At 50.3% G+C, this 14123-nt stretch overlaps 2 protein-coding genes across 2 annotated transcripts in view; one reads left to right on the top strand and one right to left on the bottom strand.

Moving 5' to 3' along the window:
* CUNH19orf54 (chromosome unknown C19orf54 homolog) overlaps positions 1-104 on the bottom strand; it is a 5962-nt gene extending 5858 nt beyond the window's left edge. Inside the window, exon 1 of the mRNA XM_042781222.1 lies at positions 1-104. This exon is cut by the window's left edge and continues 267 nt beyond it. Within this exon, the coding sequence (XP_042637156.1) occupies positions 1-104 (104 nt within the window).
* Positions 105-1710: 1606 nt separating this feature from the next.
* Positions 1711-13513, top strand: SNRPA (small nuclear ribonucleoprotein polypeptide A). Its single transcript, XM_007942973.2, has 6 exons — positions 1711-1783; positions 5447-5619; positions 8620-8799; positions 10740-10913; positions 11470-11558; positions 13354-13513. Exons 1-6 carry the CDS (start codon positions 1711-1713, stop codon positions 13511-13513), a joined length of 849 nt encoding a protein of 282 aa, XP_007941164.1.
* Positions 13514-14123: the final 610 nt, after the last annotated feature.

The following is a 14123-nucleotide window of genomic DNA, read 5'->3' as shown; positions in this document are numbered from 1 at the left end:
AACTCGGGGGGATGTGGAGGCAGGGGCTGTGGAATGATGGGGGGCTGGGGAGCAGGGACTCTGGGAAGAGGGACTGGGGGCTCTAGAGGAGGGAACGAGGTCATCCTGGAAGCTGGGTGGAAACCGTACAAGGGACGGAGCCTTCAAAATGGGGTTGAAGGTTAACCGCTGAAATGAAGGTTAGGATGGTTGGAGAGCTGAGTCCCAAAGTGAGGGAGTGCAAATGGGATTCAAAGAATGGGGTGTTGAGGCTAACTCAAGTCCTGAGCGATCTGGGAGTTAACTGGTGGGGTCTGGATATAGTTGGCTTTTGAATCTCACGTTCTCGGTATGGAGCTGGGGTGGGTTGTTTTTTGAGGGAGATTAAGTAGTTAAATTGTCCAGATTAAGATTTGGACACTTATGGGTTAATTTTGGGATCTAGGGCTCAGTCTTGGGGTGTGGCGCCTCAAGGGTGGCATTTACAGGCCCCTGGTGCTAAGGATTGGGGTAATTTAGGCTCTGTTTCCCAAGCCCCACAGCTCAGCCCGCGCAGTTCAGAACCTTTGAGCTGACCTTTGAGTCAGAGGTCAAAAAGTCAGCTGGCAGGGAAAAGTACTTAGTTGTGAGGAAAGGTCCTGGAATTACTAAAAAACAGGAAAACTCTGTGCGTTGGGAAAGGCTCAGATTTGGGAGGCCGGAGGGAGCGGGAACCCTTGGAGAGAGGAAAAAGAGTTGCAGAGTAATACCCGTCTCTCTCTTCCGCAAAATGGCGGTCGCCCCCCCCCCCACACACACACACGCACGCGCGCGCGCGCGTTTTCTCATATCACGTGGTAGGACTCGCAACTTGTTCCCGCCCTTTACACAATCACGTAGCAGAAAATGCTAGGGAGGGGGGAGAGGTGAGACTGTCGAATGACTGCCGCCGGAAGAGATTGCAGAGGGAACCGCGTTCCGATTGGCAAGAAGCGCGTGAGGGGCGAGACCTTTATTGATTGGTCCGTAAGCCCGGCGCAGTTGAAGGCAGAGGAATTACAGAGACTGGGGCGGGGTTTTTCTGCCCAGGCGGGAACCCAATCAACCCGTTATGATTGGCAAGCTATTAGCGAAACTTACTCTGATTAGTCAAACTACCAAGTTTCCGCGCGGGAATTGGCTTACAGAAAGGCAAAGGCGGGACTAAGAGAAGAGGCTTTGTGGTCCAATTTTAGGAACTCAGAAGGCGCTACTTGCGGGAACTGCTGGCCTGTCGGTGAGTAATCTCGGGCGCAGGCGGTCATCAGCTCCGGGCGGATGGAGTGCGTGGATCTGGGGCCTTCCTGCATCTCGCTGGGGAAACTATTTTCCGCTGCATGAGGCCAGGAGGCCCCGAATTTCTCTCGCCCTCTTTAACTGCTTTTACATCCGGGTTTTTCTTCTGGGCCTCCCTTCGAGCGCGTGTGCCAATGGGAATCGCCATTTACGACGTTCCGCCTACTGTCTCACGTAAAGCATCCTGGGACTCGTAGTAAACCTCTCGAGATTTCCCTCTACACGCGGTAGGAGAAACGGAGTTTTACCTCCCGGCTGTTGCCCGAACCGTGATCCACCCCGTGCCTTGTTTGACTTTTTTCTAGAGGAGGCAACCTAAACAGTCCGTTAAACCAGCATTGGGACAAAGAATTTGGAGAAACCTTAGGCTAAAGTCACTTATTTCCTGTTTTCAGTCCTACCTCCGCGCCTCGCTCCATGGCAGTTCCCGAGACCCGCCCCAACCACACTATTTATATCAACAACCTCAACGAGAAGATCAAGAAGGATGGTGAGTTCTCGGGATGGCCTTTTACATCATTAGCATTCGGTTTCTACCTCCGTCTTCTCCAGTCTATTAAGAATAACCCCTCGGCCTTCCCACGTGCTGCGCCCAGGGACCTTGACTCTCTGCCCATTTACGTGGCCACTGTTGGTCATCCGTCAGCTCTCAGCTCATAGGACCTCTCGTGCCCTAGATGCCTGCCTCTGACTTCTAGGTCCTGGGCATCAAGTCCTGATCCCTTGGGTCTGTCTCCCCACTGGCCTTTGAATTCTGTGAGGGCAGGGACTGGGGCTCTCTAGGTCACTGCCATGTTCTCGGTGACCAGTCCACAGTTCAGTCGTACAGTTGTAACGATGGATGATACTGTGCTCCACATGCTGAGTCAAGCACTTGTAAGTGAGTCTTGGTTACATTTAGTTTCTATAACAGCCCTGCGGGAAGCTATCCTTACTCCCATTTCTCTGATTGGGAAATTGAGGAGCAAGTGTGCCTTAATTTGGCCCAGGGTCACAACATAGCAAAGAAAGTGGCAGAGGCCACCAGGATGTTATTCTGTTTAAGAACACACTTCAAGTCATACTTTGTTGTTGTTATTTGCCCTCGAGTGGGACCCGACTCATAGCGACCCCTCCTTGGATTTGCGAGGCGATATCACCACGGAAGTAGATTGACTAACCTTCCTTCCTTAGGAGTGGCGGGGTGGTGGTGGGGTTTTGAACCTCCGGCCTTCTGGTTAGCAGTCAGATGCCTTAGGCACTACACCACCAGAGCTCCCTCAAATCATATAAACTGTACCATTTTCTTGAGCAATTTTGAATCCCTTTTTTATATCTGAAAACTAGCCAAATATCAGTATCTTCTTTGCATGGACATTGTGGGGATTAAATGAAATAAATGTCCATAAATGGACATTTATGTTAATCTCTTTTTATGGTACTTGACAGTAAGGGCTGGATAAATATTGGCTCTTATCACCTCGAGAAAATTGTTGGGGGAAGCAGAGGAGCTGCTGGAATTAAATTTGAGGTTAATAATAATAAGAACAACTAATAAAAATAAAAACAGGGAATGTAAGTCCTGTGTATGGTTCTTAAAACATCATGCCCAGCCATGCTAGGGGCTGGGGAGATAGTGGTAAGCCAGACAGCTCTGGCCTTGTGCTCATGGATCCACAGTCCATTGAAGGCGAGAGACTTGTCATGTGACTGACCATTCAGATGGTCAGAGCCATGATGCGGGGAGGCACAGAGGGAGCAATTGTGGGAGAAGCCCTCCAGCTTGCGGATGTCTGGGGTTGGAAGAGCCCGGGGCACTGTGGGAACTACAAATAGTTTTGTGTGGCTAAAGCCTGTGACTCATGGAGAAGTCTCAGGTGAGCAGGAGGCTGCTGGGGCATCAGGGCTTGCAGGCTGAAGGAGGTGTTGAACTTTGTCCTGAGGGCATTGTGGCGCCAAGCAGGGGACACGATCGGTTGTCAGTTGTGATAATCCTCACAACTGTGAAGGGTGAACTGGAGTGGGTGGGAGAGGAGTGGAGTCTGGAGTGGTCCCGAGTTCAGTGGAATGCCTGGGCCCCCCCAACTGGATGTACGCTGGTTCCCTAGTACCGCTTGACAGGGATATACCACAGATGGGATGGCCTTAACAAACAGAAGTTTATTAAAATTTGGAGGCTTTAAGTCCAAGTTCAATGTGCCAGGCTCTAGGGGCTGGGTGAAAGCCCCTCAGCCTTGGGCTTCAGCTCTGCCTCCTGCTCCCGGCCCACTGGAGCTAGAGGCTTTTCTTCACTCAGACAGCTGCTGGCTGGTGAGGCTAACAAGTAAAAAGGCACAGTCCTGATGTTACCAAACCACACAGCAGACCATTAGTTTAAGTCCGTTAAGTCTGCAGGTCAACAGAGCATGGCAGGCTGCTGAACAGCAACACGGCTACATGCAGGGTCCAAGCATGCCATAAGCTAGAGACCATTCCCAAAGCTGTTTCTTATATACGGGAAGCAGGCCACATACCCAAAGGCAGCTACTGAGCTGCTCACAGTAGATTCCACCATGGAGTTGATTACCAGTCTCATCGTGGGACATACTACATCCAGCTGCCCAGCAACTCAACCAGGCCTAGCCAAGTTGACACAAAAACATAACCACCACAGGGTGCATGAAAATGGAAGAGTTTTTAGCTAACTGCTTCAAAACACCCTTTGCCTCCCACACAAGCACTTTTTTTCCCCCCCATTCTTCCCTCCTGTAGTATTTCTCAAATACAAAGTATTTCCTGCCCAGCTACCTTCGTCACATAAGATAATGGTTTTTCTAGGTCTGGGTAGTAAGACTGGTTCTTCCTTTGTAGAGTTGAAATTCTGCTTCCTGTCAAGATAGAATTGAGTTCTGGTCCCAGCTCTGCCTTATCCTTCTCAGCACCTCAAGACATTCACTGTGGGCCAGTGACTCCCGTCAAAGCCTGTTGCCACATTTGTAAATTGGAAATATGATGGGGACGGTCATGGCTGCTGCTTCAAGGGTTTGGTCTGAGAACTGAGTGGAAGTATTTCCATAAAACGCTTATTGGTGTCTTTTTTTTCCTAAGGGCGAGATCACTTTGAAACCAGCATTTTGTTTACTTCAGCAGTATGTCGTGTATGGTTGAGATGGAGGAAAACACAGGGGGGAGCTTCATTCATGAACAAGGGGCTCTGGTGGTGGAGTCAGTAAAGCATTCAGTTGCTAAGCAAGAGGTCGGTGGTTTGAGCTCACCAGCCACTCCATGGGAGAGATGAGGCAGTTCTGCTCCGTCCTAAAGGGTCGCCGTGACTCGTAATCTACTCTTTGGCAGTGGGTGTGGTTTGGTTTTATTCATGGACTTGTTGGTGGAGAAATTTGTGTGTTGCAGGCCACACTAGGCCTGGGGTTGCAGCAGTAAACAAATTGTACGGCTTGTACAGAGACAGAGAATAAACAAACATACCTGCTGTCAGGAGGTGGGAAATGCCATGAAAACAAAGTGAGTTGGGTGAAGAAAGGAGAGACTGATGGATGGGAGGGGGGGAGGCCATTCCAACAGAATGGCTAGGGGAGGCTTCTCTGAGATGGCCTCTCTTCTCCTGAGACCTGGACGACTGGAAGGAGGCAGAGGTGCAGACCTTGGGAAGGGTGATCCAAGCATAAGGAACAGCCAGTGCAAAGGCCCTGAGGTAGAATTAATGTCCCAGGAAAGGGCTGTGAGACCAGTGTGGCTGGAGAGAGCAAGGCGAGGTAGAATGTGGGAGGAAGGTAGGATTGAGGAAGTTGGCCCGGACCGGATCACACGGGCCTTGGATCGAGGTACTAATGACAGAAGAAGCAGCACTTATATTTGTTGCTAATTTACTGCGTGTGAGGTTCTGTTTTAAAAACTTAGCTCGTAGGAACCTTTGTTCTTCATACAGCAACCCTGTGGGGTAGGTGCCATCATTCTCCCCACCTCACAGAGTGGCACACTGAGGCCTTGAGTGGTTCATGGCAGCTGCTGTTACTGTTGGATCTTGAAGGTTTACTGGCCCACAGCATTCTGGGTACTCTGTCAGGTGTCCGGTGGTCTCTGTGTGGGCTACACGTCATCATAAAAAAGGAGCTCAGACTCCAGGGTGTGGTACTAGGTCTGTGGTCACCAGTGGGTCTTTCCTTCCCCGCTGCAGAGCTGAAGAAGTCCCTGTACGCCATCTTCTCCCAGTTTGGGCAGATCCTGGATATCCTGGTGTCACGGAGCCTGAAGATGAGGGGCCAGGCTTTTGTCATCTTCAAGGAGGTCAGCAGCGCCACCAATGCCTTACGCTCCATGCAGGGTTTCCCCTTCTACGACAAGCCCATGGTGAGTGTTGTGGTGGGTGTGTGCGTGTGAGATACTGGGAGAGATGGGTGGGTCTGGGGTGTGACGGGGTGCAGCTGGTTCCCCTGCTACCTGGAGTCCGATTCCCTAAGGACAGGGGATTCAGTTTCTGCTGTTACCCGACAGTCTGGGGGTTCAGCAAAGGCTTTCTGGGTGAGGTGAGACTTGAAGATGGGGGTTAGCTGGGGCAGGAGAGGGGTGTGTTCAGGCAGGATGGTGTGGACTAAGACCTGGAGATTACCGAGAGCGTCTATAATTGAGGAACTGAGTGACGTTCATGTGGCTGGAGCACAGGGTGGGCAGTGGTTGGGAGGGTGTGGCATGGGGACAGTGTCAAGTATCAGGCTAGGGAGCTGGACTTTGCCCTGAAAGTGAACTTGTATCACTGGGGAGCCATGGGAGGTTGAGGGGTTCCCCTGGCTGCTGGGTGGGTGAGTTAGGAGGGAGACGGGAGTCCAGTCATCAAGGTGAGGCTGGGTCAAGCTCCAGGTGGGAGAGGACAGGGTAAGACCAAGGCAGGAAGAGGTGCGTTGTCGATGTTCAAGAGGCTGAGGGGACTGGTCTGTGGAGGTGAGGAATGGCTTAAAGTCCCTGTGCTAAATGAAAATTGCTGGCAGGCACCTCTGGTTCTTTAGTTGGGCCTTTTTTCTTGTTCCTCTCTCAGTTTTTGGGTTTCACTGGATTGGAATGTGCTACCATGTTCCAGCTCCGTTAGGGAAGTGATAGTGTGTCTCAGGAAGACATGCCTGGAGGCCCTGGACAGGTGACCTGTGTGCAGGAGACAATCATGTAGAAGCGGTGGGCCTGAGGACAGCCAGGCAGCTGATGTTGGCTCCAGCCCATTGTTGCCATTGGGTTTACCAAACCCACTGTTAAGTGGGTCTGACACATAGTGACCCTGTAGGACAGAACCGAACTGTCCCATAGGGTTTCTAAGGTTGTGAATCTTTACGGAAGCAAAGCCCAAACAAAACTCCCTGCCGTCGAGTTGATTCTGACTCACAGCACCCCTATAGCACGGCGTAAAACTGCCCCGGAGGGTTTCTAAGTGCCTAAGGCATTTGACTGCTAACCATAAAGTTGGCGATTGAAACCCACCAGCCACTCCATGGAAGGGAGATGGGGCAATCTACTTCCGCAGAGACTTAACTGCCTCGGAAACCCAACGGGGGGTCTCTAGGAGTCTGAATTGACTGGATGGCAGTGAGTTTTTAAATCTTTATGGAAAGCTGCCTCTTCACCTGTGGAGCAGCTTGTGAGTTCGAACCACTGACTTTAGTTAGCAACCATGCACTTGAACCATTTTGCCACCAGGGTTCCTGCCACTGAACATAGGAGCCTGGAATTGCCACATCTTTCATTTGCCTCTCAGGGGCAGCCAGGAATTGGCATTTTAGGTATAGAAGTCATAAACTTTTTTTGTATTGTCCTCCCTACTTTTACCCTCAAATCACTGCTTGAACCAGATCAAGCACTCAAGCCCATCTGCGTTCTGTGAGGAAGTCCTGTCAACTCTACCTTCAAAACATATCCCCTGTCTGCTGTGACCTGCTCCAGCATCACCTCCCTTGCCAGGACTGGCCGCGCCCCCTCGTTCGTCCCCCTGCTTCTACCCTTGCTCCCTGCAGGCTGTGCTCCACCTCACAGCCAACATGACCCCCCTCTGCTCAGAGCACTTACGGCTCTCATCTTGCTCCAGAAGAGACAGTCCTCACATGGTTCCAGCCCGTTACCTATCTCCCTCGCTTTTGTCCACATTGGTCTCCTTGCTGTTCTTCTTCTTCTTCTTTTTTTTTTTTGTGATTTGTGTGAAAGTTTACAGAGCTAATTCACTTTTCATACAGCAGCTCACATACATTTAGTTTCATGACATTGACTATAGTTTCCCACAATGCAACAGCTCCTCTCCCACTTCCTCCCCATAGTTACCTCTTCCCTGTGTCCTTCTCTCCCGTACCCTCCTGCCCCCTGAGCTGTCTCCCTGTGCATCCACAGTCCTCCTATTCTCCCATGGTTGTTCTCTGCAAGGAGTGTATCTACCTAATGTAAATGTTCGGCTCATATGCCTGTCTTCTGTTTGGCTGGAAGCCACAGGAGTGGGTTCAGTTCCATACCTGAAGGACAGCTAGGGGCTGTAGTCTCAGTGGTTCCATCAGTCTCTATCAGACCAGCAAATCTGGTCGTCCCCCCCCTTTTCTTTTTTTTTTTTAAATGATGTTGAGTTTTGTTCCACATTGTTCTCTCACTCTATCCAGGATCTCCTATATAGATCCCCTTCCGAGTGGTTGACAGTGGTAGCCAGGCACCATCTAGTTCTTCCAATCTCATAGTCATATAGACCAATTGTTTCCGTGAATCTTTGGTTTTCTTCATTCTTCTTTGCTCTGGATAAGGAGAGACCCATCGTTGCATCTAGATGTCCACTTGTAAGCTTTTAAGATCCTGGTCCCTACTCACCAAAGTTGGACGTGGAACAATGTTTTGTGTAGTAATGTTATGCCAGTTGAGTTTGATGTCTCCTGCAACTGTGGTCCCAAGCCCACAGGTCCAATTACTTCTCTTTGCTGTTCTTGAAACACCAAGCACACCTTAACTCTTCATCAGGCCAGTCCCTTTCCCAGCTAGAACACTTTCCTCGGATGCCTACGTGCCTCCCTCCCTGAGTGTCTCCGCACAAATGTGGCCTCAGTGAGGCCTTTCCGACCCTCCTCCCTGGGAGTCAGTTCTTGCTGATGCTTCGTTTTCCCTCCACATCCTCATTTCTCCTGCGGTCTATCCAGTGGGTTCAGTCCACTGGCATTTCTGTTGGCAGCCACCAGAGCACTTACGATCCTTTGAGGTGGATAATTTTACAGATGAAGAAACTGAGGCCAAGCGGTTTCCATGACGTTACTCATCAAGCTTGCTGTGGGGTCTGATTTTGAACCCAGGCAATTGGGCTCTGAAGTCCGTGCTCTTCATCCTTTTGCTTTTGTTCTGCAGCGGATCCAGTATGCCAAGACAGATTCCGATATCATTGCCAAGATGAAGGGCACCTTCGTGGAGCGAGACCGCAAGCGAGAGAAAAGGAAGCCCAAGAGCCAGGAGACCCCGGCTGCCAAGAAGGCTGTGCAGGGTGGGGCAGCCGCTCCTGTGGTGGGGGCCGTCCAAGGGCCTGTCCCGGTAAGCCAGGGCCCACAGGCAGTATCCCTCTTGTGTCCAGGCCTTCCTCGTCCCTGTGGCCCACTCAGGTCAGGGTGGGGAAAGTGCTCCTGTTGGGGGCTCAGACCCTCTCTTCCCTTGAAGACATTGTGTGTCTCTCAGGTGCTTGAGCAGTTAGATGATGGTGTCTCTACTCTGAAACGCCTACAACACCTCCTTGATCTTGATATGGCCGTCTGTGGCTTTGAAGTTAATATATGTGTAGAACATTTAGAGCAACGTATTCACGAAGTTTTAAAATGAGTGAGTGAATTTAGCGAGGGCGCTTGTATATAAGGTCAGTGTGGAAAAAATAATTTTGTCTATATGGTAGCAAGAAACAAGTAGAATTAGGAAATAAAACACTATGTACAGTAGCATCTAGGAGCAAATCCAAAAATAAGATGTGCAGACCCTCCAATCTGAAGCCACAAAACATTACTGTGAGGAAATGGAGACAAATGGATGGATGGGAAGACTTAATACTGTTGAGATGCCATTCTCATCAAAATCCCAGCAGGAATTTTTGTGGAAATAGGCTGTTTCTAAAATACTTGGGCAAGGTAGACAGGAACAACAAAGCCAGATACCTGCACTGCTGAGTGGCAAGCCTCTTTCTAAAGCTAAAATAAGCAACCAGACTAACTGTCACTGAGTCAGTTCTGACTCACGGGTGACCCCCATTGGGCAGTAAATCTTCATGGAAGTAGATTGCCCATCTATTTCTGGTGGCTTTGAACTGCCAACCTTCTGGTTAGCAGTGAAATGCCGTATACACTGTGCCACCAGAACTCCTTAAAAAAGGCAAGGTAGTGTGTTGGTGTGATATGGGTGGGAAGGTAGATAGATCAGTGGGACAGACCAGGGTCTAGAAACATCCACGCATGTGTGGCTACTTAAGAGAAAGGAACCACTGCAGTTCCTTCCCTGTGGAAAGGACATTTCTCACAAGATGATGTTGGGCCAGTCAGGTGTCTGTTGGGAAAAAACAAGCCCAGCCTCGTACTAAATATAAAAGGTAACGTGAGATGAATCACAGACATGAATGTGACAGCTAAAACAATAAAGGTTCTAGAAGAAAACAGGAAAATGTCTTCATGACCTTGGCGGTGACACGAAAATGGGAAACTTCCTGTTTTTTAAACAGGATACATAAAGCGCGGCCTATAAAAGATGGATTAACGAGCCTTTGTTGGGACCTGGTCTGTATGTTGGGCTTGCTGGCTGACTGGGTCACGCTTTATTGGCCCCACCTCCACTTGCAGGTCTGACACTATTTGCGTCACTCTTCCATGCATTGCTGGTGGGACTGGAAAGCAGTATGGCAATTCCTTAAAAAGTTGGAATTAGAAATAGCATTGGATCCAACAATCCTGTCACTAGGTATATATCCTAAAAAAGTGAGAGCCAGGACAAGAAAAGATGTATGCACGCCCATGTTCATTGCAACGCTGTTTACAGTAGCAAAAAGATGGACCCTGGACCCAACTTTCTGTCAACATCTGACTCTTGAAATTGTGGTTCCAATTGGGAGCCCCTGTCGCCCCCCCAACCCCCAATCTCTTTCCTGATCATCACTTTCTACCTCTGTCTTCTCATTATATCTTGGGTTTGTGGGTTTTTCTTTTTTTTTTCTTTGGTTTTATATTTTCCCCTTTAAAATTTTTCTCTCTATCCTAAAGTATTCTATACTCATTGTAGCAAATACTTCCGGTCCTCTCTCTGCATCTCTGTTGTCCTGTCTGTTTGCAGTGTCTTGTCTGCTTAGGTTGTCTCTTGCTGAGTCTGAGTCATTTTCCTGTGTCTCTCACACCCTGGTTTTCTTTGAGTGACCTTTCCTCCTCTCAGTCTCCTTCCGACACCGTTGGCACGCCTTCTCCCGCTGCCTGGTGCGTCTCTAGTCCTGCCCCCTCTCTCCACAGGGCATGCCGCCAATGACGCAGGCACCTCGCATCATGCACCATATGCCAGGCCAGCCCCCCTACATGCCTCCTCCCGGCATGATCCCGCCACCAGGCCTCGCACCTGGCCAGATCCCGCCGGGGGCCATGCCCCCACAGCAACTTATGCCGGGACAGATGCCACCTGCCCAGCCAGTAAGTGTCCAGTGCTCCAGGGTCTCTGGAGAGTCCTGGTGAGCGTTGTGTATGGGGTGCAGGAGAGAGGGAGCAGAGCAGCTCTAGCCCTGGCTAAATTATACAGGAATAGAAAGACTTTGGAGGGCTCCATTTGAGAGTGGGTGGTCTGGGCCAGCCTCTGGGGACAAGATACAAGGGCAGAGATGGAGACATAGCAGTGTGGAAAGGCCCCGGGGCAGGAGAGGAGGGGGCACATTTGTGGGACTCTTGGAAGGCCAGGGTGAGGTTGTAGTGGCAGTGAGCACCTCAGTTCATTCAGTGAGCTCCCAAGTCCTGTGAACACTCCAGCCCTGTCGTAGGCTCCGGGGCACAGCAGTGACCAGAGAGAAATGTCTCTGGCTTCCTATGGGTTTCAAGCTAGTGGAGGTGAAGGGTGGGGCAGGCAGGGCGCAACCTAGTGTCAGGTGGTGATAAATGCTGAAAAGAATTCAAGCAGGGCAAGGGACCGGGGCCAGGGGGGTATTAGCGGTGCCCACTAGACTCCTGTGCTCACATGCCCCCTCCCCACTTGCAGCTTTCAGAAAACCCCCCGAATCACATCTTGTTCCTCACCAATCTGCCAGAGGAGACCAATGAACTCATGTTGTCCATGCTCTTTAACCAGTAAGTGGGGCCTGTGGCTGGGCGAGGGCCAGGGCGGTGGTCAAGAGGTATCACCATGGGAACGGGCCTCAGAGCTCAGCCCTGAGCTGGCTGCAGCTTTGGAGGAGGGGTGATGACCGAAGGTACAGGAGGCTGTGGATGGGCGAGGCTGGTGAGGCCGGGTTGGTCAGTAGCAGCCAGGCCTGCGGGATCTTCTTCAGCCTGTGGTGTGCTGTGGAGACAGCTTCCAGGCACAGCCTCATTTTTCCAGCCTCTAAAGTGGAGAACTGCAGGTGCACGTAAAACAATAGCAGGATGATACTGAACACTGGCAGAATCAGCACTCGGAAACACGGGGTTTAGGGCATGAGAGTGTATGAAGATTCGTGCCCTGTGGGTGGGGTGTAAACCAGTGTGTCGACATATAGAGCAGCTGATGGCTTCAGAGAGGCCAGGGAGGTGTGTGTGTGTGTGTTTGCCTGGTGATTCTGCTCCTGATGGGTCTCCTATACTGTGAATACGGAGCTCTGGTAGCATAGTGCCTAAGGCATTTGCTGACCAGCAGGTTGGCAGTTCAAACCCACCAGTTCTGTGAAAGGAAGACGGGTCAATCTACTTCCGTAGATGTACCACCTCGGAAACCCAATGGGGGGGGGGTCGTTGTGAGTCGGAATTGACTAGGTGGCAGGGAGTTTGGTTTTTTCATACTGTGAATGGAGCAACATCACCATGTGTGTGGCTGCGAGTTGGAGGTAGCCTGGAGAGTGAAGGAGAAGGAAGCATTGAGGATGGTTCTTGGCCAAGAGAAAATTTTGAGAGCATGAATAACATAGGAAATGCTGCATATATGCCATAACGATGAAACCTGATGCACTGTTAGACGCCTGATGCGGTTGTCTAATGGGGAAGGAGGGAAGGAGAAGGGAACATTGAAGAAGGAGCATAGCATGAAAGTTGGGTGGTGGTTATTTCCTGGAGGGGGCAGTGTCCTGCTTTTTTCCCCCCCTTTGTGATTTGGGTGAAAGTTTTATAGAGCAAATTTATTTTCCATACAGTGGTTGAGACACATTTTGTTTCCTGATGTTGATTGCATTTCCCCCCAGTGTAGCAGCTCTCTTCCCACTTCCTCCCTGTAGTTACCTCGTCCCTTCCATGCACTTCTGCCCCCTGAGCTATCTCCCTGTGGGCAGCGTCATGCTTCTTGGTCTGGGGGTGGTGGCATGGCTCTTTATGTTGAAATGATGTTGAAACTAAACTGTATATTTACATGGTGCACATTGGCCTGCGTTTGGGTTTTTTGACTCGGCACTAAATACATTCCAAACCAAACTCACTGCCATTGAGTGGATTCTGACAGTGACCCTGTAAGACAGGATAGAACTTCCCCGTATGGTTTCCAAGGCTGTTCATCTTCATGGAAGCAGATTGCCACCTCTTTCTCCTGCAAAGTGGCTTATGGGTTCAGCCACCAACTTTTTGGTTAGTGGCCTAATGCTTTAACCACTTAAACCACCAGAGCGCCTTTCTCAGTAAATTTCGGTCTGGGTAAGTCTTTTGTGGGGCTATCCTGTGCATTGTAGGATGTGTAGCAAAATCCCTGGCCTCTATGTACTAGATGCCAGTAGCACTGTTCAGTTGTTGTTATGTTCAGTTAGGACAAGCAAAAATGTCTCCAGACATAGCCAGGTGTCCACTGGAGGGCGCAGTGGTTCCTGGGTGAGACTGGTTGGTTTATATCGTGTTTTATATAGTGTACCACGTGTTACGAATGAATGGTGAAGTTGGATCCCTGATGTCTCTCCTTCTGTTCTCTCAGGTTTCCTGGCTTCAAGGAGGTGCGGCTGGTCCCGGGGCGGCACGACATCGCCTTCGTGGAGTTTGACAATGAGGTGCAGGCCGGGGCTGCTCGTGACGCCCTGCAGGGCTTCAAGATCACCCAGAACAACGCCATGAAGATCTCCTTTGCCAAGAAGTAGCACCTTTGCCCCCATGTCTGTCCTGTCCCTGTTCTCGGGTCACCCTTCCCCCCTTGGCTCAACCCCCTGAAGGTAAGTGCCCCTCAGGGGCCTTCTTTGAGCCGTGTGTGAGTGAATGGTCGCCACACAGCATTGTACCCAGAGTCTGTCCCCAGACATTGCACCTGGCGCTGTTAGGTTAGAATTAAAATGTTTTTTTGCGGTTTGGTTTTTCATAGTCATTTGTGGTGTTTCTTTCTTTCTGTTCCCTTCCCTCCACATCAGGATGTTGGAGTGTGCAAACTAGGAAAACCACAGAAGAATTTCCTAACAACACTGTCCAATCTTAAGTCTCCTTTACTACTTGTGCAGTTTCCTTTTTGGGCTCATTCTGCGTCAGAGCAGGAAGTGGAAATTGAGGTCTGCCATGTATAAGTGGGGTGGTTGAGCTGCACCGGGACACCACCTTTAAGGGCACACCACACCATTCGCTTTGTAGGCTTACATTTTTACTCCAGTCATCTTTTAACAGATGAGAGAGCGTCTGCAGGAAGATGTTTTTCATCTTCTTTTCAGTGTGCGCAAAAGTGCCTCATGCCCTAGCAGTAGTCCCAGGTGTACCAGTCCAGGA

Source organism: Orycteropus afer, unplaced genomic scaffold (assembly GCF_000298275.1).
Source record: "Orycteropus afer afer isolate SDZICR_OR568_19922 unplaced genomic scaffold, OryAfe1.0 scaffold00099, whole genome shotgun sequence".
Taxonomy (NCBI): Eukaryota; Metazoa; Chordata; class Mammalia; order Tubulidentata; family Orycteropodidae; genus Orycteropus; species Orycteropus afer.
Note: the sequence above shows the minus strand (reverse complement) of the source record. Positions and strands in the feature narration are given on the sequence as shown.